This window comes from Hyla sarda, chromosome 1, assembly GCF_029499605.1.
Source record: "Hyla sarda isolate aHylSar1 chromosome 1, aHylSar1.hap1, whole genome shotgun sequence".
NCBI lineage: Eukaryota > Metazoa > Chordata > Amphibia > Anura > Hylidae > Hyla > Hyla sarda.
In genome coordinates, this window is record NC_079189.1 from 244,533,906 (window position 1) to 244,561,789 (window position 27,884).

The 27,884-nt window shown below is 45.3% G+C and overlaps 1 protein-coding gene across 6 annotated transcripts in view; it reads left to right on the forward strand.

Annotated features, from left to right (window-relative positions):
* CERS4 (ceramide synthase 4) overlaps window positions 1-27,884 on the forward strand; it is a 324,796-nt gene that overhangs the window by 50,556 nt on the left and 246,356 nt on the right. Inside the window, exon 1 of one of the 6 annotated variants that reach the window (XM_056569870.1) lies at window positions 24,023-24,076. The exons of 4 other annotated variants lie outside the window; for them this stretch is intronic. In XM_056569870.1, the coding sequence (XP_056425845.1) occupies window positions 24,072-24,076 (5 nt within the window). In that variant the 5' untranslated portion in view covers window positions 24,023-24,071. Of the gene's footprint in view, window positions 1-24,022; window positions 24,077-27,884 lie in introns of those variants that run through there. One more of the 6 variants, XM_056569853.1, reaches the window with a different exon arrangement.

Consider the following 27,884-nt stretch of genomic DNA (forward strand, 5'->3'; position numbering starts at 1 on the left):
GACTGCTACCACAGTCAGACTGCTAAGCAATGGGTTGTCTTTGAAAGAAATCTCTGTGGTGTGGATGCTAGGTCTACCTTGTGGACGAAAAGACCGCCCGCACCCTTGCACCCACCTGACCATCTACCCCCGGTAACACTTTCAATACTGCGAGCACATCAGACCTACCTGAAAAATACATCTCACTACTTCCCGGATGGCCCCCTAATGCCCCTGTTTGGCAACGTGCTCTTTCCTCCAGCGCAGACTTCTGTCACTTTCTTAACACGTAAAAAGTCTGATTATGTCCTATTATCTTCCTTACTGCAACCCACAGGCTTGAAATCCCTCTCGGACCTTTTGGGAGGAACTCAGCCTTCAACTTTACATAGGTTCCAATATAGTCAACTTCTACACTTCTATAACACCAACAAAGCCTCACTCCGTCTTCATAGACAATTGACCCCCTTTGAAACTCTTTGTGCGGCCTCCGCTCCTGTCCCCCATGCAATCGGAACTCTCTATGCCCTGATCATAGGGGAACACTCTGAAACCCCCCTGCCCTATCGAGCGGCATGGGAAAGGGAACTACAATGTTCTATTCCTGATGATGACTGGTCTCGTGCCCTGCTACACTGCCACAAATCTAGTATCTCATGCAAGGCACAAGAAACTAACTATAAAATCATCACGAGATGGTATAGAGTGCCGTCTCTTTTGGCGCAGATGTTCCCACAGGTTTCTGATGCATGTTGGAGGTGCGGACGCTCAAAAGGGACAATGTCCCATATCTGGGTGACATGCCTGACACTGAATATGTTTTGGACACAAGTTTTATCTACCGTAAATAGGCTGACGACCCTTTCCATCGTTAAGGACCCACAACCTATCCTCCTATCCATATTCCCTAACACATGCCCCCGTCTGTCAGCCACTTTAGCACACTATTTGCTTATCTCGGCTAGAGCTGTGATCCCTCGCCTTTGGATATCCCCACTACCCCCGACCTACTCCTCATGGCTGAGGGAAGTTACCTATACTTGTAGGATGGAAGAACTCCGGGCAGACTCTACCCGACAGTTCAATAAATACCATGCTGTTTGGTCGCCTTGGCTATCCTATGTTGCTTCCCAGGAGTTCACTGGTGATAACTTAGATCTGTCAACACGCACGCTCAATCCCCTCTGTCCAACACCGCAATAGCTCACCCACAGTTGCTGTTTACTGCTTAGACAGGTGGAGTGGTTCAGTCCGAACAGGTAAGACTCTCTGCCATATTACACTAAGTCTGCTGCATCCTATCTTCCCCTCTTCGATTCTTCTCCCAGCCCTCCTTCTTCTATCCCCCTCTGCATCTTTTCCTCTCTCTCCCTCCTCTCCTTTCTTCCAGTTCCCTCTACCGCTATTGTGTTTCCTTTGTCTGCCCTGGTTCTCTGCTTCACTACTGGTGATGTTTGAATTTTCGCTAACGTTATCGAATTTACACGTAGTTCTGAATCCTGTTAGCTACTTACAACCTATGTTCTCTGGAGTTCATTTATGATGTAAGGCTCGGACTGTTGTAATGTTTAACTTCGCTGGGTGACCCAAACACCTTGTTTACTTGAGCCATGTGGGCTTTGTTACCTGACCAGTGTCGACATTTCTCATGTTGTTATTTTCCTTTAACCTTAGTATGTTGAAAACCTTAATAAAACTTTACTTTGAAAAAAAAAAAAAAAAGAAAACTACAGATGAAATTACAGAAAAAAATGTAAGGCAATAAAGTTAAAGATGTATTCCAGGATTTTTTTTTTATTTGACAATGCTACAGGGGCTTTAAAGTTTGTGTAGTTCATAATATAGTGTCTGTACCTGTGTGATGGTTTTCTCACAATTCTTCTGTGAGTTTCACCCCAATATTTATTTTTAACAGCATACAAAATGACTGTTGACAGGGAGCCTGTCTGCTTCAATGGGTGGAGGGATCGCTTAGTGGGAGAGAGATCAATCTGCAACTAATGCAACAGCTGTAGGCACCCTGATTGAAAACCACAGGTCTTTTGATGGATGCAGCTCATTTATGTTTCAATGGGTGGAGTGGGTGATGTGTAGGAGGGAGGAAAATGGAATTGTGGGATTTGTAGTAAAAAAAAAAATATCAACAGGAAATACGAGTTCACAAAAAGCTAGCCACAGTGTTATGGTAATCTCATGACTTAGCCATTTAGCCCCAAGACAAGCGCAGATCCTTCCTAAGCATGTCCAATACTGCCTGCCAGGTACGTACTAAAATCACCTTATGGTGGATAACCTCTTTAACCCCTTAACGACGAAGGACGTATATTTACTTCCTCCGCCAGCTTGACCCCGCATCATATCGGGTCGGTCCCGGCGGCCAACAACAGCCGGGACCCGCGGCTAATTCAGGACATCACCGATGCCCTGTATTAACCCTTCAGACGTGTCGATCAAAGCTGACAGCCGCGTCTGAAGCGAAAGTGAAAGTATCCCGGCTGGTCAGTCGGGCTGTTCGGGACCCCCGCTGTGAAATCGCCACATCCCGAACAGCTTACAGGACACTGGGAGGGCCCTTACCTGCCTCCTCGGTGTCCGATCGGCGAATGACTGCTCCGTGCCTGAGATACAGGCAGGAGCAGTCAAGCGCCGATAACACTGATCACAGGCGTGTTAATACACGCCAGTGATCTGTGTGCAGTGCTATAGGTCCCTATGGGAGCTATAACACTGCAAAAAAAAAAAGTTTAAAAAAAGTGTTAATAAAGATCATTTAACCCCTTCCCTAATAAAAGTTTGAATCACCCCCCTTTTCCCATAAAAAAATAAAACTGTGTAAATAAAAATAAACATATGTGGTATCATCGCGTGCGTAAATGTCTGAACTATAAAAATATATTGTTAATTAAACAGCACGGTCAATGGCGTACAGATAAAAAAAATTCCAAAGTCCAAAATAGCCTATTTTTGGTCACTTTTTATACCATTAAAAAATGAAAAAAAGTGATCAAAAAGTCCGATCAAAACAAAAATGGTACCGATAAAAACTTCAGATCACGGCGCAAAAAATGAGCCCTCATACCGCCCTGTACGTAGAAAAATAAAAAAGTTATAGGGGTCAGAATAGGACATTTTTAAACGTATAAATTTTCCTGCATATAGTTATGATTTTTTCCAGAAGTATGACAAAATTAAACCTATATAAGTAGGGTACCATTTTAACTTTATGGACCAGAATAATGATAATGTATCATTTTTACCGAAATATGCACTGCGTAGAAACGGAAGCCCCCAAAATTTACAAAATGGCGTTTTTTCTTCGATTTTTTCGCACAATGATTTTATTTCCCGTTTCGCCGTGGATTTTTGGGTAAAATGACTAATGTCACTGCAAAGTAGAATTGGTGACGCAAAAAATAAGCCATAGTATGGATTTTTAGGTAGAAAATTGAAAGGGTTATGATTTTTAAAAGGTAAGGAGACCAAAAATAAAAGATTGTCAGCGAAAAGAGAGCATTTTTTCTCAGTGGAGGATATCTTCACACATTTTCTGCCATTTTCTAATAGCATACAACAGATGTTCTACCGTTAGGGTGATGAGTGCTAGAGACAGAGGACAACCTTGTCTGGTACCCCGGTTAATATAAATAGGATCTGATTCAAAGCTCTCGACTGAGTTTGGTATATTAGATCTTCAACAGGGTCATAAAACTAGGGCCAAATCCCCATTTCAAGGAAATCACAAGGAGTCAAACGCTTTCTTCAAATCTAAGGAGAGCAGCATACACTCCTTTTGTGCTTGGTTTGCTAAAATAAGATCAATAACTCTTTGATTCTGATACATAGTCTGTCTACCTGGAATAAAGCCCACCTGGTCCAGATGGATGGATGTAGGTGTTACGTTATGCGCTCCGGCCACACATGCTGACCGTGTGCGCATGTTCCTCTTACCTTCTGCTGCCGACAGGGTTGGGACTCGCATCACAGTACACGCCTGCATGCGAGCCCCAGTCCATCGCTCTCCGGGTGTTTCTCCTGCCTCTGCCTCTCTCCTCCGGCATGCTTGTCCCCTTCCCCTAGGGTGCACGCACGCCGGAACTTTAAGATTTAAAGGGCCAGTACACTCATTAGTGTAATCCACATGTGGCTCATTTATAAATTCCTCCACCCTCCTCAGTTCCATGCCGGATCTTTGTTGCCTTGTGTATTTGAGAAAGTGTTCCTCTGTATTGCCTTGCTGTGTATCAGATCTCTTGCTCTTGTGACTTGACCTTGCTCCTCTGCTGCCTGCCTACTGAACTCCTGCTTCGCTTTGACTACGCTACTGTGCCGCCTGCCCTGACCCTCTGCTATCCAGACTACAAGTTGCCTTATCCCTCCCCTGCCTCACATCTCCTCAGCCGCCTGTGTGGTCAAGCCGTGCAGGGGTAGCGACCTTAGACTCCACTCCCTGGAACGGTCCGAGTCATCTGCCACACGGGTCCAGCGGATCCACATCCACCAGGGTTCCTGTCTTCAGAAACGTGAGTGTTACAGTAAGATCCGGCCATGGATCCCGCTGAGGTACCCCAATCTGAAGTCACGGATCTTCCCTCCGTTGTTGTACGTCAGTCGCAGCAGTTGGCCCGACAGGCGCAGAAATTTTCTCAACTTTCAGCCATGATACAATAGGGCTGGGTGGTATACCGGTTCATACCGAATACCAAAATTTTTGTGCTGCACGGTATGAATTTTAACCCATACCGCAATACTGGTTTGGACCCTCCCCCTCGGGAATGAATGAATCAGCGCTGCGCTGTCCCCACATCGGGGAACTAATCCTATGTGACCTGCGAGCGCTGTTCTGCCCCCACCAATTAATTATTAGCCCAGCCCAGCGCTGTCCCCATCGGGGTACTACTCATATGTCACCCGCATGCGCTGCCCTCCTCGTCCTGTTTGTTGCGGCCGCCGACACTCTATACCAGTTGTCTCCAACCTGCGGACCTCCAGATGTTACAAAACTACAACTCCCAGCATGCCCGGACAACCGTTGGCTGTCCGAGCATGCTGGGAGTTGTAGTTTTGCAACATCTGGAGGTCCGCAGGTTGGAGACCACTGCTCTATACTGTGCGATGTCCTTATGCCCGGGCTGCAAAAAATAAACTTTAACTCGCCTCCCGGTACCGGCCTCACTTGTTTCCTGAGGACAGGAACGTCGGAACAGCTGTCAGCCTATCACCGGCCACAGCGATGTTCCGCCTCGGCCGGTGATAGGCTGAGCCCACCTTCATGTAAGAAGCCGGCTTCTTACATGACAGTGGGCTCATCCTATCACCGGCCGAGGTGGAACATCGCCGCGGCCGGTAATAGCTGACAGCTCTCTAACATTCCCGTCCCAAGCGTAAGGCCGACGTAGGTGCGTTAAAGTTTATTTTGTTTACCATTTGCAGCCCGGGCATAGGGATACCGCACAATATAGAGTGCCAACGCCGGCGGCCGCAACAAACAGGACGAGGACAGCGCTTGCGGGTGATATGTGAGTATTTACCCCGATGGGGATGTGGGCTGATAATTAATGTGGGTGGGTGGGGCTAGGAAATACCGTTGTATACCGTGGAACCGACAAAAGTTTAAAAAATACCGTGATACACACATTTGGTCATACCGTCAAGCCCTATGATGCAATAGCTTTTGGCCTTGCAACAGCAGCAGGTACCACAATTTGGCCCACTCCCACCTCCAGCTCCTGCAGTGTCTTCTGGCTCCCAGCTGCACCTGCCTTTGCCTTCCAAGTATGATGGGGATTCCAAGTCATGCAGAGGCTTTGTTACACAGTGCTCATGTCTGAACTGTTTCCGACGGAATGTAGTAAGGTGGCCTTTGTCATTAGTCTACTGTCCGGAAAAGCCCTGGCTTGGGCTACACCCCTTTGGGACCGTGGTGATCCAGTATCCTCCAATTTGTCGGCCTTCTTGGCAGAATCCTTTGAGGAACCCGCACGTGCCTCTTCAGCTGAGACGGCATTGCTGAACCTCTGTCAAGGGAATTCTACCGTTGGTGACTACGCGGTTCAATTCCGCATTCTAGCCTCTGAACTTGCCTGGAATGATGAGGCCTTGTGTGCCACATTCAAAAAAGGATTGTCAAGCAGGATTAAAATGCCCTTGCAGCTCGTGATCCTCCATCTTCTTTGACATTTGGCCACACGCATTGATGTGCATTTAGCTGAGAGACAGGAGGAATTGCGCTTAGAGAGGGAACCTGCCCCCCTGACACCCGTGTTTCAACGTCCACCTCTTCAGTTTCTCGTGCCTCTTGCCGAAGAGCTTATACAAGGAGATCGTTCTCGTCTTATGCAACAGCAGAGGTCGCGACGACGCAATGAGAATTTGTGTTAGTATTATGCTAGCCCGGAGCACTTTTTCAAGGACTGTTCAGTTCGCCCGCACCTATGGTACGTGGGAGAGGCGTCCCTGGGTGTGAATACTACCTCTCCACACTTAACTTTTCCTGTACAAGTATTCGCTTCAGCCAAGTCTTCCTTCAGTGCTACAGCATTTTTGGACTCTTGTCATGCAAGTGGGAGTATCGCATAAAGAAAAGATTGAATTCTATGTTCTGCCACACTGTACTTCTGAGATTCTTCTTTGTCTTCCTTGGCAGCAACGCCATTCCCCGCAACTGGTTTGGAGAACTGGAGAAATAATTCACTGGCGACAATCCTGTCAAAGTTTTTGCCTCCAACCTGTTCTGCGTAAAGTTGTTTCTCATATTCCTCCTTTATCTGGCCTGCCGCCACCTTACCAAGATTTCCCTGACGTTTTCTGCAAGAAACAGGCTGAGTCTCTGCCTCCACATTGTCCTTACGATTGCTCTATTGATCTTCTGCCTGGTACCACTCCTCCACGTGGGAGGATATACCCTCTATCAGTTCCTGAGACCAAAGCCATGGCTGAGTATATCCAGGAGAATCTCCAAAAGTAATTTATCCGTAAGTCCTCTTCTCCTGCTGGAGCAGGTTTCTTCTTTGTAGGGAAGAAGGATGGCTCACTCCATCCATGCATTGACTACAGGGGACTTAACAAAATCACGGTCACGGTTACCCTAAACCTCTTATCTCAGAACTTTTTGACAATCTACGTGGTGCCAAGGTCTTTTCCAAGTTGGACTTACGCGGTGCGTATAACCTAATTCGTATCCGCAAGGGAGATGAATGGAAAACGGCTTTCAATACTCGTGACGGACATTTTGAGTATCTTGTAATGCCTTTTGGTCTCTGCAATGCTCCAGCCATTTTTCAAGAGTTCGTCAATGATATCTTCTGTGATTTTCTCTACACCTGTGTTGTCGTATACCTAGATGACATCCTTATCTTCTCTTCCAACGTAGAGGAGCATCTTACTCATGTTCGTCTGGTTCTTCAGCGACTTTGGAAGAATCATCTCTACACTAAACTGGAGAAATGCATGTTCGAGAAATCTAGACTTCCGTTTCTTGGCTACATTGTCTCTCATCAGGGCCTGCAGATGGATCCAGATAAGTTGTTTGCAGTATTGAATTGGCCTCGTCCGTCGGGCCTACATGCTATTCAACGCTTTCTGGGATTCACTAACTATTATCATCAGTTTATCCCACATTTTACATCCTTGGTTGCTCCTATTGTGGCTCTCACTAAAAAGGCATCCAATCCTAAATCTTGGTCTCAAGAGGCTGAAGAGGCCTTCTCCCGTTTAAAGTCTGTGTCAGCCTCTGCTCCCATGCTTACAAGACCTGATCCGGAGAGGCCCTTTGCTTTGGAGGTTGATGCCTCATCTATTGGAGCGGGTGCCATTCTCACTAAGAAAAACGCCATGGGCAAGAGTGTAACTTGTTCTTCTCCAAGACATTCTCTCCTGCTGATAGGAATTACTTCATTGGAGATTGTGAACTCCTTGCTATCAAGCTAGCTTTGGAGGAATGGCGACATTTATTGGAAGGTTCTTATCATCCGGTCAGCATCTACTCCGATCATAAGAATCTTCTATCCCTTCAGTCTGCTCAGCGTTTGAAACCCCGTCAAGCAAGATGGTCACTGTTCTTTTCTAGGTTCAACTTTTTCATTCACTTCTGTCCAGCACACAAGAACATCAGGGCTGATGCTCTCTCCAGTTCCTCTGACATCATTGGTTTGTCCTAGGCATATTATTCCTCCTGACCGTTTAATTCCTGCCGCTTTCGAGATTCAGCAAGTTCCTCCAGGAAAATCCTTTGTACCCACCAGATTGAGACGCAAGGTCCTGAAATGGGGTAATGTTCCTCGACAGCAGGACATCCTGGAATACACAAGACTCTACTTCTTATTTCCCAGCATTACCTGTGGCCCCATCTTGAACGTGATGTTTCTGATTTTGTTCGGTCCTGTGTAACATGTGCCCATGACAAAACTCCTCAACAAAGACCTGCAGGACTCTTACAGCCTTTACCCATTCCAGAGACTCCCTCGTCCCATATTGCCATGGATTTCATCACCGATTTGCCACCTTCTCATAATAAAACTGTCATCTGGGTCGTTGTAGATCGATTTTCCAAGATGACCCATTTCATTCCTCTACCAGGTCTTCCTTCATCCCCGCAGCTGGCAAAGTACTTCTTGTTGCATGTCTTTCGTTTACATGGTCTTCCTCAGCATATCGTTTCGGATCGAAGTATGCAGTTTGTCTCTAAGTTCTGGCGAGCCCTTTGTAACCGTCTGGACATCAATCTGGACTTCTCCTCGGCCTACCACCCTCAGTTTAACAGTCAGGTGGAGAGGGTTAATCAAATCCTTGAGAATTATCTTCGGCATTTTGTTTCAGCTCACCAAGATCATTGGGTCGACCTTCTCCCCTGGGCTGAATTCTCATATAATCATAAGAATTCCGAGTCCACAAGGTCGTCCCACTTTTTTGTTGTCTACGGACTCCATCTCTGTTCTCCACTTCCTCTCCCAGTCTCCTTCGGTGTGCCTGCTATTGATGAGCTGGTCCGTGACTTCTTGCACCAGACCCGACAGTCGCTGTCCCAGGCTTCTTCATGCATGAAGGCGCAAGCGGATTAAAGCAGAAGACCTCCTCCGGCCTTCTCTCCTGGTGACATGGTGTGGCTTTCATCCAAGTACATCCGCTTCAAGATCACGTTACAAGCTCGGTCCCCGCTACCTTGGTCCCTTCGAGATTCTACAAAAGATCAATCTTGTCTCCTACAAACTCCGTCTACCTGCTACGTTACGTAGTCCCAATTCCTTCCATGTCTCTCTCCTCAAGCCTCTTGTCATAAATCGGTTCTCTCAGAAGAATCTTGTCCCCACACCTGTCTCCGGCTCATCTGACATCTACAAAGTTAAACAAATTCTTGCTGCAAAAACTGTGAGAGGTAAACAATTTTTTTTGGTCGACTGGGATGGTTACGATCCTGAGGAGAGATCTTGGGAGCCTGAGGAGAATTTCCTGGACCGTGACCTGGAGGGGGAGACAAAAGGGTGGGGGTACTGTTACGTTATGCGCTCTGGCCACACGCGCTGGCCGTGAGCGCATGGTCTCCTTACCTTACCTTCTGCTGCCGACGGGGCTGGGACTCGTATTGCGGTACGCGCCCGCATGCGAGACCCAGTCCGTCACTCTCCGGTTTCTCCTGCCTCTGCCTCTCTGCTCCGGCGCGTGTGTCCCCATCCCATAGGTCACACATGCGCCGAAGCTTTAAGATTTAAAGGGCCAGTACGCTCATTAGTGTAATCCACCTGTGGCTCATTTATAAATTCCTCCACCCTCCTCAGTTCCCTGCCGGATCTTTGTTGCCTTGTGCCTCTGAGAAAGCGTTCCTCTGTATTGCCTTGCCGTGTATCAGATCTCTTGTGACTTGACCTTGCTCCTCTGCTGCCTGCCTACTGAACTCCTGTTTCGCTTTGACTACTTTTGCTACTGTGCCACCTGCCCTGACCTTCTCCTATCCAGACTACGAGTTGCCTTATCCCTCCTGTGCCTCACATCTCCTCAGCCCCCTGTGTGGTCGAGCCATGCAAGGGGTAGCGACCTGGGTGCCACCTGCAGCAGCAAGTCCATCCTGCTTTGTGGCGGGCTCTGGTGAAAACCAGCGGCACCTTAGACTCCGCTCCCTGGTACGGTCAGAGTCATCTGCCACACAGGTCCAGCGGATCCACATCCACCGGGGTTCCTGTCTTCAGAAACGTGAGTGTTACAGTAGGGAACAGGTATTAAATTAAAAAATGTCAGAATTTTCATGTCATTATTTTTTTTTTTAAAAGGGCATCACAGGAGTTATGGTCCGCATTTGGCTTGGGATTACTTTTATATTAAAATTCAGGGCCCAAACCATTCCCATTTCTGATAGAATTAAAGAATGCAGTCAGATGTGGTGTAAGAAAGGCATCCAACATCTTATAGTAAAGTGCTCCAAATCCATCTGGGCCAGAGGAGCTTGAAATTTTAATAGCAAGAGTGACCTCCCCAGAATCAATAACTTTGTCCATTATGTCTTGGCGTTTAGAAGAAAGGGAGGAGAGACCTGCTTTCAGAAAAAAAGTCATAAGCTTTAGAACTATCTTAGGCCTCGGAAGGAGCATTAAGGGAACAATAAACATGTAATAATGCATTCAATACATCTCTAGGGTTACTATCACATAAGTGTAATTTGGGATCAGCTGGAAGTGACATTTTAGGGGAAAGACAGCCAGGAGTGCACCCCGTCTATTACCATGCAAAAAGAAGAGAGACCCAGAACACCAAAGGCTTTTCTCTGCTCTAATCGTGAGGGCTATGCTAAATTGTTTCTATGGTCTTCCACCTTAGACTATGACCCGGGTGAGCTTTGTGCTCTAGCAACAAAGCAGCATATTCCCTTTCCTTTTGAGAAAAAGTCTCATTATAAGACTGCCCTTCTACATAAGCTTTGCCCCAATAGTCCCCTTTATCCTCTGCCCACAGGGTCAAGGGGGGATTTATGAGTATTAAATAGCAAATAAAATTTTACTTATTGAATCATGACGTACATATCCATCATGGTGCCATTAATGGTGTACGGAGCAGGATCCTGACACAATCCTGATCCATACTGGGCAGCCCGTATCTTTTTACAGTAGTAGAGGGTTGCCGCTAATAGCCACCATGTGGCCATATAAAGTGGTATAGCAACCAAGCACACATATTAAGAGATGCAAATCAGCTGAGGTTGTATAATGCAGAAGTATCAGTAAAATGAAATCCAAGCAAGCAAACCAAGAGTAAAAAACATCAAAACACAGTATCCACAATAACTAGATGGGCTACTATAGGTCTCAGATTGGAAGCCAATGGGAAAGCCAATTGAATGATTGGAAGCCCAGGAAGCCAATAGGAAAGACACCATTACTGAAAGGGGTACTTTGGTTGAAAAACCTTTTTTTTTTTTTTCAAATCAACTGGTGCCAAAAAGTTAAAGGGGTATTCCCGAAAAAAACTTTTTTTTTATATCAACTAGCTCCAGAAAGTTAAGCAGATTTATAAATCTATAAAAAAAATAAAAAAAATCCTTCCAGTAGTTATCAGCTCGTGAAGTTGAGTTGTTCTTTTCTGTCTGACAACAGTGCTCTATGCTGACACCTCTGCTTTTCTCAGGAACTGTCCGAAGCATTAGAGGTTTGCTATGGGGATTTGCTCCTACTCTTAACAGTTCCTGAGACAAGCAGAGGTGTCAGCAGAGAGTACTGTTGTCAAATTCTGCAGCTGATAACTTCTGGTAGGATTAAGATTTTTTAATAGAAGTAATTTGCAAATCTGTTTAACTTTCTGGAGCCAGTTGATATAAAAAAATATTTTTTTTCCTGGGAAAACCCCTTTAACCCCTTAACGACGCAGGACGTATATTTACGTCCTGCGCCGGCTCCCGCGATATGAAGCGGGATCGCGCCGCGCTCATCAACGGCCGGGACCAGCGGCTAATACCACACATCGCCGATCGCGGCGATGTGCGGTATTAACCCTTTAGAAGCGGCGGTCAAAGCTGATCGCCGCTTCTAAAGTGAAAGTAACCTGGCTGCTCAGTCGGGCTGTTCGGGACCGCCGCGGTGAAATCGCGGCGTCCCGAACAGCTGACAGGACACCGGGAGGGCCCTTACATGCCTCCTCGGTGTCCGATCGGCAAATGACTGCTCCGTGCCTGAGATCCAGGCAGGAGCAGTCAAGCGCCGATAATGCTGATCACAGGCGTGTTAATACACGCCAGTGATCAGAATAGGAGATCAGTGTGTGCAGTGTTATAGGTCCCTATGGGACCTATAACACTGCAAAAAAAATTTAAATAAAAAGTGTTAATAAATATCATTTAACCCCTTCCCTAATAAAAGTTTGAATCACCCCCCTTTTCCCAAAAAAAAAAAAAAATCAACTGGTGGTAGAAAGTTAAACATATTTGTAAATTACTTCTATTAAAAAATCTTAATCCTTCCTGTACTTATTAGCTGCTAAATACTACAGAGGAAATTCTGTTCTTTTTGGAATGCTCTCTGATGACATCACGAACACACTGCTCTTTGCTGACGTTATAATATTAATAATAATAAGTCTTTATTTCTTGTTGTCCTAAGTGGGATTTGAACCCAAGTCTCCAGCACTGCAAGGCAGCAGTGCTAACCACTGAGCCACCATGCTGCCCTTAGCATACATCTGCTATGCATGGTTGCTAAAATGAACAGAGATGTCAGCAGAGAACACTGTGCTCGTGATGTCATCAGTGTTCCAAAAAGAAAGGAATTTCCTCTGTAGCATTCAGCAGCTAATAAGTACTGGAAGGATTTAGATTTTTTAATAGAAGTAATTTACAAATATGTTTAACTTTCTGCCACCAGTTGATTTAAAAGAAAAAAGGTTTTCACCGGAGTACCCCTTTAAACAGATTTGTGGATTACTTCTATTTAAAAATCTTATTCCTTCCAGTACTGATCAGATGCTGTATGCTTCACAGGAAGTTATATGGTTCTTTTCTGTCTGACCATGGTGCTCTCTGCTTACACCTCTGTCCACATCATGAACTGTCCAGAGCAGGAACAAATCCCCATTGCAAATGTCTCCTGTTCTGTACAGTTCCTGACATGGACAGAGGTGTCAGCAGAGAGCACTGTGGTCAGACTGGAAAGAACTACAAACTGTGGAGCATACAGCAGCTGATAAGTACTGGAGAGATTAAGATTTTCCACCGGAATAGCCCTTTAATCTAATTTTTTTGGGTTAGCCACATGTGAACCTATCAAACACCTTACCAAATTCCTACTGAAGCACATGTTGGGTTATTTTTCTCTGAAAAAAATATTCACATTAAACAATATGTCAGCAAGTGTATTCAAGGGGTTTCCAGCTACATATCGATGCTATTGCCTCTCTTTCAGTGGTGTCTGGAATCCAGAATTTCTGTCACCTAAATGCAGCAGTGTGCACAGGGCAGCATAATCTCATTGAACACAATGGGAGGCTGCTTCAAAGTGGAGCTTATTTCATAGTGTGCATTGGCCCATTCTGGACTTATTAATGAACCCCAAAAACATAGAATGCTTAAAGAGTACCTGTCATCAACTAGACTGTCCCTAATCCCCCCCTCACAACTCATCTGTCCCTGACACTCACTGACTCTATCCCTGTTTTTCTTTTTACTTAAAAATGTAGATAAATATTGTGGATGCTCAGTCTTTGTGCTGTGTGCGAGGGAGGAAGAGGGCGTGGCCCGGCAGGCACGACGTCATGTAAAGCCTGCCGGTTTCTCTTCCGCCCTTTTTCCTCTGCGATCCCTGCAATATGTCAGGCAAACCCGATCCTCAGTCAAAGCAGTGCTGCACTGACATTTGGCCTGCGAGCATCGGCTCTCCTTTTCAGGGGACAGAGCCTGATGACGCACACAGCGCTTGCTCCAGCGCTTAGAGCAGCGCTGTGTGGTAACGTGTCCCGGCTGCAGTCTGAGATTTCAGACTCATGCCAGACCAGGCATGAGTCCGAAATCTATAAAAAAAAACTAGTGGCCGGTCCATCTAGGGAGACCCCTAGTGGTAGGCTTTATAAAGTGAAAATTCACAAGGAAATATACATTTTTTTTTATTATATACATTTTGGAAATTGTTATAAATGCCTTACTGTGCAACATATAAAAAGTTTTTTTTTGTGACAGATACTCATTAAGAGGCAAGCAATCTCATTTTTATGTTCTCATTGCGAGTATTATACTCTTGCTCTGTAAAAGTAAACCTTTTGTTAGATCATGAACACTTGTGGCACTTTTGTGGTTTGTAAAAGAATGTCTGTGTTACACTTGAGCATTTGCCATGTGTCTATAGATAGGACTGAGACAGAACAAGAGTTACATTGCAGTTTTATCTTCCACTGCAATGCGATGAGGTTTTGGCTCACAAAGGAGGGTGTGTGTGCAAAGTGTTGACAAATGCAAGAATGTGCATAGTTTGTGGGAGTGTTACAGCGGAGGGGCATTGCTTTGCTTTCATATGGTATAACTTGGCCCTTGCTAGCTGTGTATTTCATTTGAAAAAGACATTGGGGGAGATTTATCAAAACCTGTGCAGAGTAAAGGTTGCCCAGTTGCCCATAGCAACCAATTAGATTGCTTCTTTCATTTTTCAAAGGCCTTGTTAAAAATGAAAGAAGAAATCTGATTGGTTGCTATGGGCAACTGCACCACTCTTCCTCTACACTGGTTTTGATGAATCTCCCCATTGACACTAATTTAACCATTTAACAACCCAGGAAACGATCCAAGCCAGCACCATACACTCTTATCGGCCCCATAAAAAAAAAAACACGTCATTAAGGAGTTGAAACTGGAAAATGCCTGCATATACTTGTCAGTGTAATGGCTCATTCACATTAACGTCTGTCCCCATTAATTCATGCCGTTTTCAAGTCCGTTCAAGCCTTTTGCAGCCGCCTTGCAAACCGCTATAAATAGATCCTATTAATGTCAATGGGATTTTTTACAATCCTTTGTCACCCGTTTGCACTCGTTTGGTTCCTATTCCATTATTTTTAGTGGAGAAAAGTTGCATGCAGTATTTTTTTTCCTTGCTAAAAAATAACAGGTTAAAAACTGACATGTTAAAGGACATGTCCGGTGCTCACTTTTCTTATTGTATCCGTTTCAGGCTGCAAAAAAAAAAAAGAAAATAAGCTTTCTCTTGCCTGCCTACGCTCCCCCAGTGCTCCGGTACAGGCGTTCGGTCCCCGGGCTGTATTCTTCTTACTTCCTGTTAGCCCGGCACGTCACACGGAGCTTCAGCCTATCACTGGCCGAGGCGGGACATCGCTGCGGCCGGTGATAGGTTGAAGCTCCGCGTGACGTGCCGGGCTAACAGGAAGTAAGAAGAATACAGCCCGGGGACCGAACACCTGTACTGAAGCACCGGGGGAGCCTAGGCAGGTAAGAGAAAAAATGTATCTTTTATTTTTCAGCCCGGAACGGATAAAATAAGAAAAGTGAGCACTGGACATCTCCTTTAATGTCACCGAGTGGCCATTCTGGGCACTCGGCAGGGTTTCTAAAATTCAACATTGAGGATGAGTGTATATGAGCCCTGATGTTTGATATTTAGCCGGCCGGCTAGGGATTGTGGCACAATGCCGCCCGCTTCCCCGGCAGGAGCCGTCCTTCCTACTACTGCTCCCATGCACTATTCTAACCAGCAATTTAACGGACTCTCAGAAGAAAAAAAGGTTCTTAAGTCAACTGTTGCTAGGAAGTAATACAGACTTGTAAATGACCTCTATTGAAAAAACGCAAGCCTTTCAGTACTTATCAGCTGCTGTATGCTCCAGAGGATGTTGTGTAGTGTACAATTTGACACAGTGTTCCCTACTGCCACCTTTGTCAGGAACTGTCCATAGTAGGATTAACTCCAAACAGCAAACTTCTCTGTTCTTCTGCTCTGAACAGGCCATCTCTTCTTCAGATAGTGGGGCACTTTTTTATTGTTGAAAGAAGCATGTGTAGTATACAGCTTTTTCTGTAAAGATTATTTACAGTAGTTTGTGTCAGGGTCCGAACTGGTATGCGGGGAGGACACGGGAGTGGATCCTCAGTGTCAGTGAGGCGATGGCGTGGGCCGTACCAGGGGAATGAAGTCTAAGGGGTTACTGGTATTCACCAGAGTCCGCCGCAAAGCGGGATGGAGTTGCTGCGGCAGGTAACCCCCAGGTCGTTCCACCCGATAGCGACTCAACCTCACTGACAGCTGAGACAGGCGGGGTACACAAGGACAAGGCAAGCAGAAGGTCAGACGTAGCAGAAGGTCAAGGCAAGCGGCAAGGTTCGTAGTCAGGGGCAACAGCAAGGGGTCTGGATACACAGGCTAGGGATACACACAAAACACTTTCTCAGGGCACTAAGGCAACAAGATCCGGCGAGGACAGGAAGGGAAAGTGGGTTTATATGTGTGGGAGTGATTGGGAACAGATTGGGCCAGGCACCAATTAACGGTGCACTGGCCCTTTAAATCTGAGAGACCCGCCGCGCGCGCGCCCTAGAGAGCGGGGCCGCGCGCGCCATGACTGATCAGCAGGAGGACGGGGCAGGTAAACAGAACGGGATGCGACCCTTGGGCATCCCCGCCGGAGGAAACAGAGCAGCGCTCCCGGTCAGCAAGTCTGACCGGGGCGCTGCAACCAGGAGGTGAACGCCGCAAGCGCTCCGGGGGAGGAGAGGGACCCGGAGCGCTCGGCGCGACAGTTTGTAGAAGTTTTTTTTTTCCTATACATAAAGCTAGTGCGGCCTAAATGTGGAACCAGTCTTAATGGGGTACTCCGGTGCAAAACAATGTTTTTTAAATCAACTGGTGCCAGAAAGTTAAACAGATTTGTAAATTACTTCAGTTGAAAAATCTTAATCCTTCCAGTACTTAGCAGCTGCTGAATGCTACAGAGGAAGTTCTTTTCTTTTTGAATTTCTTTTCTGTATGACCACAGTGCTCTCTGCTGACACCTCTATCCGTGTCAGGAACTGTCCAGAGCAGGATAGGTTTGCTATGGGGATTTGCTCCTGCTCTGGACAGTTCCTGACATGGACAGAGGTGTCAGCAGAGAGCACTGTGGTCAGACAAAAATTAAATTCAAAAAGAAAATAACTTCCTCTGTAGTATAGAGCAGTTGATAAGTACTGGAACTATATAAGTTAATAGAAGTAATTTACAAATCTATTTTACTTTCTGGCACCAGTTGGTTAAAAAAAAAATGTTTTCCACTAGAGTACTCCTTTAACCCCTTAAGGACCAAGCTTATTTTCACCTTAAGGACCAGAGCATTTTTTTGCACATCTGACCACTGTCACATTAATAAGCATTAATAACTCTGGCATGCTTTTACTTTTCATTCTGATTCCGAGATGTGTTTTTTTCGTGCTATACTCTTCTTTATGTTAATGGTAAATTTTCGTCGATACTTGCATCATTTCTTGGTGAAAAATGTAAAAATGTGATTAAAAAATTTTAAAATTTTGCATTTTTTTTTACTTTGAAACTCTCTACTTATAAGAAAAATGGACATCCCAAATACATTATATATTGATTCACATATACAATATGTCTACTTTATGTTGGCATCATAAAGTTGACATGTTTTTACAACAGAACATCAGAGGGCTTCAAAGTTCAGCAGCAATTTTCCAATTTTTCACATTTTCAAAATGGGAATTTTTCAGGGGCCAGTTCAGTTTTGAAGTGGATTTGAACGGCCTTCATATAAGAAATACCCCATAAATGACCCCAATATAAACACTGCACCCAAAAAGTATTCAAAATGGCCTTCAGAAAGTTTGTTAACCCTTTAGGTGTTTCATAGGAATAGCAGCAAAGTGAAGGAGAAAATTCAAAATCTTCATTTTTTACACTTTGAATTTTCACAAGGGGTAATAGGAGAAAAAGCCCCCCAAAATTTGTAACCCAATTTCTCTTGAGTAAGGAAATACCTCATATTTGAATGTAAAGTTCACTGTGGGTGCACTAGTGGGCTCAGAAGGGAAGGAGCGACAATGGGATTTTACTGAAATGGTTTTTGGGGGGCATGTCACATTTAGGAAGTCCCTATGGTTCCATAACAGCAAAAAATAACACCTGGCATAATATTTTGGAAAATACACCCCTCAAGGCACGTAACAAGGGGTCCAGTGAGCTTTAAGACCCCACAGGTGTTTGGCGACTTTTCGTTAAAGTCAGATGTGTAAATGAAAAATTATTTTTTTTCACTAAAGTGCAGTTTTTTTCCCCAAATTCACAATTTTTTACAAAGGGTAATGGGAGAGAATGCCCCATAAATTTGTAACCCCATTTCTTCGTAGCATGGAAATACCCCATGTTAGGACGTAAAATGTTCTGCAGGCGAACTACTATGCTCAGAAGAGAAGGAGTCACATTTGGCTTCTGGAAAGCAAATTTTGCTGAAATGGTTTTTGGGTTGCATGTCGCATTTAGGAAGCCCCTATGGTGCCAGAACAGCAAAAAAAAAAAAAAAAAAAACACATGGCATACTATTTTGGAAAATACACCCCTCAAGGAATGTAATAAGGGGTACAGTGAGCCTTAAAGGGTAGCTCCCACCATCCTATTTTTTTTTGTCTGTCCCTGCCTATTGCCAATCTATCCCTAACCCCCTCCCTGCTTTTAATTTTTCTTTTTACTATATTAAAAATAACTTTATGTCTGCCTAGTAGTGTGCCCACTACCAGGCAGACTTCCCCAGAAGGCATCACATCACTGATGCCTGCTGGGGACAACACTTCCGCCCTTAGTTTATCTACACACAGTGCATCCAGCTGTTTCACCACTACAACTCCCAGCTTGCCCTGACATCTATAGGCTGTCAGAGCATGCTGGGAGTTGTAGTAGTGAAACAGCTGGAGGCACCCTGTGTAGATAAACTATAAGTTAGTGCCATGCGGCGCTACGGTGCTAGCCCGTTCCCTCCGTCAAAGCCCCCCCCATACCCCGTTCCCTCCATCACAACCGCCCGACCGCATACCCCGTTCCCTCCATCACAAACCCCCCGCCCGCATACCCCGTTCCCTCTTACTTACAGATACAGAGTCCGGCAGCGGGCGTGCAGGGGCAGCGGCAGCGACGACACGTGCGGGAGGAGTGGCCTCCCAGCCAGTGGCCGGGGAACCGATGCGCTCGTTCCCGCCTGTCTGATTGACAGGCAGGGAGCGAGAGCAGCCTAAATGAAAAAGGACTGATTGCCAGGCCATAATCAGTCCTTTTTCAGGCATGACGTCCCGCCAGGCTACAGCCGGCCACTAGGAGGGAGACCCCTAGTGGCCGGTTTTCAAATGTAAATTACACCATGTTAATAAAAAAAAATAAAAAATAATGAAACTATATTAGAGATATGTTGTAGTACATATGTACTACAACATATCAAAAAAAAAAGTTGGTGACAGTGCCCATTTAACACCCAATGGGTGTTTGACAACTTTTAGTTAAAGTTAGATTCGTAAATAAAATAAAAAAAATTCTTCCACTAAAATGCAGTTTTTTCCCCAAGGGGTAATAGGAGAAAATTCCCCACCAAAAATTGTAACCCCATTTCTTGTGAGTATGGAAATACCCCACATGTGGACATGAAATGCTCTGCGGGCGAACTACAATGCTCAGAAGAGAAGGAGTGCCATTTAGCTTTTGGAGAGAGAATTTGTTTGGAATAAAATGGGGTCACATGTGGGGGCTTCCATTGTTCTGGCACCATGGGGGCTTTGCCTTCAAATCTGGACAAATTTTATCTCCAAAAGCCCAATGGCGCTCCTCTTCTGAGCATTGTAGTTTGCCCGAAGAGCACTTTACGTCCACATATGGGGTATGTTCTTACTTAGAAGAAATGGGGTTACAAATTTTGGGGGGCTTTTTTCCCCCTATTTTCTCTTGTGAAAATTAAACATTTAGGGTAACACCAGAATTTTTGTTAAAATTTTTTTTTTTTTCATTTTCCCATCCAACTTTAACTAAAATTTGTCAAACATCTGTGGGCTGTTAAGGCTCACTATACCCCTTGTTACATTCTATGAGGTGTGTAGTTTCTCTCACTCCTGAGCCTTGTTGTGCAACCGCAGAGCATTTTACGCCCTCATATGGGGTATTTCCTTACTCAGGAGAAATTGCGTTAAAATTTTGGGAGTCTTTTTTTCCTTTTACCTCCCGTGAAAATAAAAAGTAAAGGACAACACCAGCATGTTAGTGTAAAATAAAAATTATTTTTTTTTTCCTTTTACCTCTTGTGAATAAAAAGTGAAAAATAAAATAAAAAGTATGGGGCAACACCAGCATGTTAGTATACATTTTTTTATTTTTTACGCTAACAGGCTGGTTTAGACCCCAACTTTTCCTTTTTTAAAAGGGGTAAAAGGAGAAGAATCCCCCCAAAATTTGTAACGTTAATTGCTCTTGAGTCCAGAGATATGTGGCGCTAAACTGTTTCCTTGAAATACGACAGGGCTCTGAAGTGAGAGAGCGCCATGCGCATTTGAGGACTAAATTAGGGATTGCATAGGGGTGGAAATAGGGATATTCTACGCCAGTGATTCCCAAACAGTGTGCCTCCAGCTGTTGCTAAACTCCCAGCATGCCTGGACAGTCAGTGGCTGTCCGGAAATGCTGGGAGTTGTTGTTTTGCAACAGCTGGAGGCTCTGTTTTGAAAACACTGCCGTACGATACATTTTTCATTTTTATTGGGGGAGACAGTGTAAGGGGGTGTGTATGTAGTGTTTCACCCTTTATTAGGTTTACGGTCAGTTTCCCGCTAGGAGTATGCGCTGTGGCGGAAAATTTGCCGCAGCTCAAACTTGAAGCAGGAAACTCACTGTAAACCTGCCCGTGTGAATGTACCCTGTACATTCACATGGGGGGTGGGTCAAACCTCCAGCTGTTGCAAAACTACAGCTCCCAGCATGCACTGACAGACCGTGCATGCTGGGAGTTGTAGTTTTGCAACAGCTGGAGGCACACTGGTTGGAAAACCTTCAGTTAGGTTTTGTTACCTAACTCAGTATTTTCCAACCAGTGTGCCTCCAGCTGTTGCAAAACTACAACTCCCAGCATGTACTGATCGCCAAAGGGCATGCTGGGAGTTGTAGTTAGTAACTACAACAGCTGGATGTACGCAACTACAACTCCCAGCATGGCGAGACAGCCATTTGCTGTTCATGCATGCTGGGAGTTGTAGTTTTTCAAGATTTAGAGGGCCATGGTTTAGGTGCCACCGCACAGTGATCTCCAAACTGTGGCCCTCCAGATGTGGCAAAACTACAAATCCCAGAATGCCCAGACAGCAAACAGCTGTGTGGGCATGCAGGGAATTGTAGTTTTGCAAGATCTAGAGGGCCACAGTTTAGAGATCACTGCACAGTGATCTCCAAACTGTAGCCCTCCTGCTGTTGCAAAGCTACAAATGCCAGCATGCCCAAACAGCTGTCTGAGCATGCTGGGAGTTGTAGTTTTGTAACATCTGGAGGGCTACAGACTGCCTTGACTACCGTGAGTGGGCAGAATGGGGGATCCGAACTTTAGACCTCCCCCCCGCCCCCGATCTGCTATTGGTCGGTCGCTTCTGACTGACCAATAGGAGGGGTGGCACCCCTGTCACCTCACTCCTATTTCTTCAGGGGGATCTGGGGTGTCTTGCACACCCCCGATCCCCCTTATTTTCCTGGTCACTGGAGACCCGTATGACCCGGAATCACCGCAGATCGCCGGTCTGAATTGACGCTGTACGTCCTTAAGGACCAGTGCGAACCAGTGAGAACCAGTGCGATCAATCCCTCAGCCCCTGTACTACATCCCCCATCATGGAACAGAGTCTGTTCCATGATGGGGTAGTAGTACAAGCACTAATGTAGCCTCCCCAGCCACCGGCAGACTCCCACAGCTGGGGAGCTACTACTCCCATCATGGAAACAAGTCTGTTCCATGATGGGAGTAGTAGTAGTCCCTCAGCACTGCAGGAGTCTACTGATGACACCTCTTCTGAGCATGCTCAGAAGTAGTAATGGATATTATAAACCAAGTGCAAACGGATGAGATTAAAGGCTCATCCGTTTGCCATAGACTTCAATGTTAAAATTTTAATGGCCATTATTCCACCGTCATTTTTGACGTAAGAAAAATTAGTGCATGTGCCATTTTTTCTTCCGTCACAAATAACATCCGTTATTCATGACGGGCTATAACGGGTCTTAAAGGACAACTGTAGTGGTCAAAAATCCCTGCCCAAATGTTCCCCAAACAAAAGTTATACAATTCAGTCAATTAGTCCTATTTACCTATATGCAGCCGTTTCTGAGATATTAGAGTTGCCAGCATAGCCCAGTAGTCCTGCTTCCGTCCCCTATTCATTACATTGCAGCCGCCATCTTGGGGACGGAGATCTCTTCCTCCCAGCAGTGTTTGTGCTCCCCCTAGCCTCTGTCAGGTCCTCCCTGCTTATGCATATGCATGAGCGGGTGCTTTCTGAGGCAGCCATAGGCTCATCCTCAGAAACGCCCCTATCTGTAAGATTCAAGCAGGGGGAGAATGAGGACGTCCACAGCTCCTCCCCCCTCCCCTGCTCTGTCTACATAGGACCTCACTTATCTCCGGGAGGATTCAAGTTATCATGGGGGAAAACACAGAGCAAACCACAGAGCAGGGAGGACGTGTGTGTGAAGGAGACATATTACACTGCACGGGCTGGTGGTGTATAGACTACAGGGAATAAATATCATACTGATTCTGTGTGTGAGAGGGGGGGAGGGGGACTACTGAATGACACATGCTGTGAGTTGTAGTCCCTGTTATGTGTGTGTATGCCAGTGTTTCCCAACCAGGGAATGCTGGGAGTAGTAGTTTTGCAACATCTGGAGGCACCCTGGTTGGGAAACACTGGTGTATGAACTACAACTCCCAGGAGATTACAGAGATACAATAGAGGTGTTGGTGAACTACAACCCCCAGGAAACTACAGAGATACAATAGAGGTGTTGGTGACATATAACTCCCAGGAGACTACAGAGATACAATACAGGTGTTGGTGAACTACAACTCCCAGCCAGGAGACTACAGAGATACAATATAGGTGTTGGTGAACTACAACTCCCAGGAGACTACAGAGATACAATATAGGTGTTGGTGAACTACAACCCCCAGGAGACTACAGAGATACAATATAGGTGTTGGTGAACTACAACCCCCAGGAGACTACAGAGATACAATAGAGGTGTTGGTGAACTACAACTCCCAGGAGACTACAGAGATACAATATAGGTGTTGGTGAACTACAACTCCCAGGAGACTACAGAGATACAATATAGGTGTTGGTGAACTACAACTCCCAGGAGACTCCTGATACAATAGAGGTGTTGGTGAACTACAACACCCAGGAGACTACAGAGGTACAATAGAGGTGTTGGTGAACTACAACTCCCAGGAGTCTCCTGATACAGTAGAGGTGTTGGTGAACTACAACTCCATTATACACTCAAACAGCAGAAAGCTGACACGGCATGCTTGGATGTATAGTCTTACAACAGCTGGAGTCACCTCTGCAACTCCAAGCATGCACATACAGCAGAAAGTTGACAGGGCATGCTGGGATTTGTAGTTTTGCAACAGCTGGAGGCACCACTGGAATTCCCAGCATGCCCGAACAGCATATAAAATAACTGGGCATGCTTGGAGTTGTAGTTGTGAAAAAGATGGATGGACCCCTATCAGGACAGTTTTATAGACAAACAATTATGTTGTTTTTTTTTACCATTTTTACTTTCACTCTCCACTCTCCAGTGCCCACACTACAGTGAGCACGGAGGCAGCTGCTTCATCACTGGACAGGAGCCAGCATGGGGAGGGGGAGATGAGCAGAAGGGGAGGGTGTATGCATAGGGAAGAGGGATGTGGGCGTTACAATATAATAATTTGCTCGGGGGGATAGAACAGGGGGAGGGCAGCAGCTTACAGGAAGTAAGCACAAGGCATGATGGGAGATGTAGTTTTATTTTCACTTCTCCTCAGTAATTCGTGTGCTGATAACGGGAGAAAGACTGGGCCAATTTTGATGGGGGAGACATCGTTGGAAAGGTCTTTCAAAGACCTATTAAATGAGGTAAAAAAAGTTTTTTTGCCCAGCACTGCAGATGTCCTTTAACCCCGGTTAAGGCCATTTTACACCTTAGGACCAGAGCGTTTTTTGCACATCTGACCACTGTCACTTTAAACATTAATAACTATGGAATGCTTTTAGTTATCATTCTGATTGTTTTTTCGTGACATATTCTACTTTAACATAGTGGTAAAATTTTGTGGTAACTTGCATCCTTTCTTGGTGAAAAATCCCAAAATTTTATGAAAAATTTTAAAATTTAGCATTTTTCGAACTTTGAAGCTTTCTGCTTGTAAGGAAAATGGATATTCAAAATTTTTTTTTTTTTTATTCACATTCCCAATATGTCTACTTTATGTTTGCATCATAAAATTGACGTGTTTTTACTTTTGGAAGACACCAGAGGGCTTCAAAGTTCAGCAGCAATTTTCCAATTTTTCACAAAATTTTGAACCTCGCTTTTTTCAGGGACCAGTTCAGGTTTGAAGTGGATTTGAAGGGTCTTCATATTAGAAATACCCCACAAATGACCCCATTATAAAAACTACACCCCCCAAAGTATTCAAAATGACAATCAGTAAGTGTTTTAACCCTTTAGGTGTTTCACAGGAATAGCAGCAAAGTGAAGGAGAAAATTCACAATCTTCATTTTTTACACTCGCATGTTCTTGTAAACCCAATTTTTGAATTTTTACAAGCGGTAAAAGGAGAAAATGTATACTTATATTTGTAGCTCAATTTCTCTCGAGTAAGCACATACCTCATAAGTCTATGTAAAGTATTCGGCGGGCGCAGTGGAGGGCTCAGAAGGGAAGGAGCGACAAGGGGATTTTGGAGAGTACGTTTTTCTGAAATGGTTTTTAGGGGGCATGTTGCATTTAGGAAGCCCCTATGGTGCCAGAACAGCAAAAAAAAAAAAAAAAACACATGGCATACCATTTTGGAAACTAGACCCCTTGAGGAATGTAACAAGGAATAAAGTGAGCCTTAATGTGTAAAGGTGTTTCACGACTTTTACATATGTAAAAAAAAAAAAATTCACTAAAATGTGTGTTTCCCCCCAAATTTCACATTTTTGCAAGGGTTAATAGCAGAAAATACCCCCCAAAATGTGTAACCCCATCTCTTCTGAGTATGGAGGTACCCCATACGTTGACCTGAAGTGCACAACGAGTGAACTACAATGCTCAGAAAAGAAGGAGTCATATTTGGCTTTTTGAGAGCAAATTTTGCTCGGGGGGCATGTCGCATTTAGGAAGCCCCTGTGGTGCCAGGACAGCAAAAAATACCCACATGGCATACAATTTTGGGAACTAGACCCCTTTTGTTTTTTTTATTGGGGGGACAGTGTAAGGGGGTGTAAATGTAGTGTTTTACCCTTTATTATGTGTAAGTGTAGTGTAGTGTTTTTAGGGTACGTTCACACTGGCGGAGGTTTACAGTGAATTTACCGCTAGGAGTTTGCGCTGTGGACAAAAATTTACCGCAGCTCAACTTACTGTAAACCCGCCAGTGTAAATGTACCCTGTACGTTCACATGGGGGGGCAAACCTCCAGCTGTTTCAAAACTACAACTCCCAGGATGTATTGACAGACCGTGCATGCTGGGAGTTGTACTTTTGCAACAGCTGGAGGCACACTGGTTGGAAAACCTTCAGTTAGGTTCTGTTACCTAACTCAGTATTTTCCAACCAGTGTGCCTCCAGCTGTTGCAAAACTTCAATTCCCAGCATGTACTGATCGCCGAAAGGCATGCTGGGAGATGTAGTTATGCAACAGCTGGAGGGATCGCAACTACAACTCCCAGCATGCAGAGACAGCTGTTTGCTGTTTAGGCATGCTGGGAGTTGCAGTTTTGGAACATCTGGAGAGCTATAGTTTAGAGACCACTGCACAGTGGTCTCCAAACTGTGGACCTCCAGATGTTGCAAAACTACAACTCCCAGCATGCCCAGACAGCAAACTGCTGTGTGGGCATGCTGGGAGTTGTAGTTTTGCAAGATCTGGAGGTGCACAGTATAGAGATCACTTTGCAGTGGTCTCAGACTGTAGACCTCCAGCTGTTGCAAAACTGCATCTCCCAGCAAGCCTAAACAGCTTTCTGGGCATGCTGGGAGTTGTAGTTTTGCAACATCTGGAGGGTTACAGTTTAGAGACCACTATTGTGGTCTCAGACTGTAGCCCTCCAGATGTTGCTAAGTAACTCACCAGCTTCCGTCGGATCCAGGGAGCTGCGTCGCCGTCCTCTTCTTCCGCCGATCGTCGCCCGCTGCCGCCGCTGATCATCGCCCGATGGGTAAGTGGATCTTCGGCGCCGGTCCCTGTCGGTTTCCCCGTCCTGCCCCGCCTATTGTGGGTGGGCAGAACGGGGAAAGCGAAAGTAAACCCCTCCGCCCCCGATCTGCTATTGGTGGTCGCGTCTAGACCACCAATAGCAGAGATTGGAGGGGTGACACCTCTGCCACCTCACTCCCATCGCTACAGGGGGATCGTGGGTGTCTAGGACACCCGCGATCCCCCTTCTTTTCCGGGTCACCATAGACCCGTAATGACCCGAAATAAGCGCAAATCGCAAGTGTGAATTCACTTGCGATTTGCGCCGATCGCCGACATGGGGGATCTAATGACCCCCCTGGGCATTTGAGCGGGGTGCCTGCTGATAGATATCAGCAGTCACCCCGGCCCGGTCCCCGCCCGGCGCGCGGTCGGGACCGAAATTCCCACGGGCGTACAGGTACGCCCTTGGTCCTTAAGTACCAGGGAGCAAAGGCGTACCTGTACGCCCTTGGTCCTTAAGAGGTTAACCTTTTAGGTGTTTCACAGAAATAGCAGCAAAGTGAAGGAGAAAATTCAAAATCTTCATTTTTTACACTTGCATGTTCTTGTAGACCCATGTTTTGAATTTTTACAAGGGGTTATAGAAGAAAAAGCCCCCAAAAATTTGTAACCCAATTTCTCTCGAGTAAGGGAATACCTCATATGTGGATGTTAATTGTTCGGCGGGCACAGAAGAGGGCTCATAAGGGAAGGAGCGACAATGGGATTTTGGAGAGGGAATTTTGCTGAAATGTTTTTTGGGGGGCATGTCACATTTAGGAAGCCCCTATGGTGCCAGAACAGCAGAAAACCCCCACATGGCATACCATTTTGGAAACTACACCCCTCAAGGCATGTAACAAGGGGTCCAGTGAGCCTTAACACCCCACAGGTGTTTGACGACTTTTCGTTAAATTCGGATGTGTAAATGAAAAAAAAAATGTATTCCCTAAAGTGCATTTTTTTCCCCAAATTTATCATTTTTACAAAGGGTAATGGGAGAAAATGCCCCCCAAAATTTGTAACCCCATCTATTACCCCATACCCCATGTTAGGACGTAAAATGCTCTGCGGGCAAACTACAATGTTCAGAAGAGAAGGAGTCACATTTAGCTTTTGGAAAGCAAATTTTGCTGAAATGGTTTTTGGGGGGCATGTCGCATTTAGGAAGCTCCTGTTGGGCCAGAACAGCAAAAAAAAACACATGGCATACTATTTTGGAAACTTCACCCCTCAAGGAGCGTAACAAGGGGTACAGTGAGCCTTAACACCCCACAGGTGTTTGACGACTTTTTGTGAAAGTTAAATGTGTAAATGAAAAAAACTTTTTTTTCACTAAAATGCTGTTTTTTCCCCAAATTTTACATTTTTACAAGGGGTAATAGGAGAAAATGACCCCCAAAATTTGTAACCCCATTTCTTCTGAGTATGGAAATACCCCATGTGTGGACATCAAGTGCTCTGCTGGCACACTACAATGCACAGAATAGGAGTG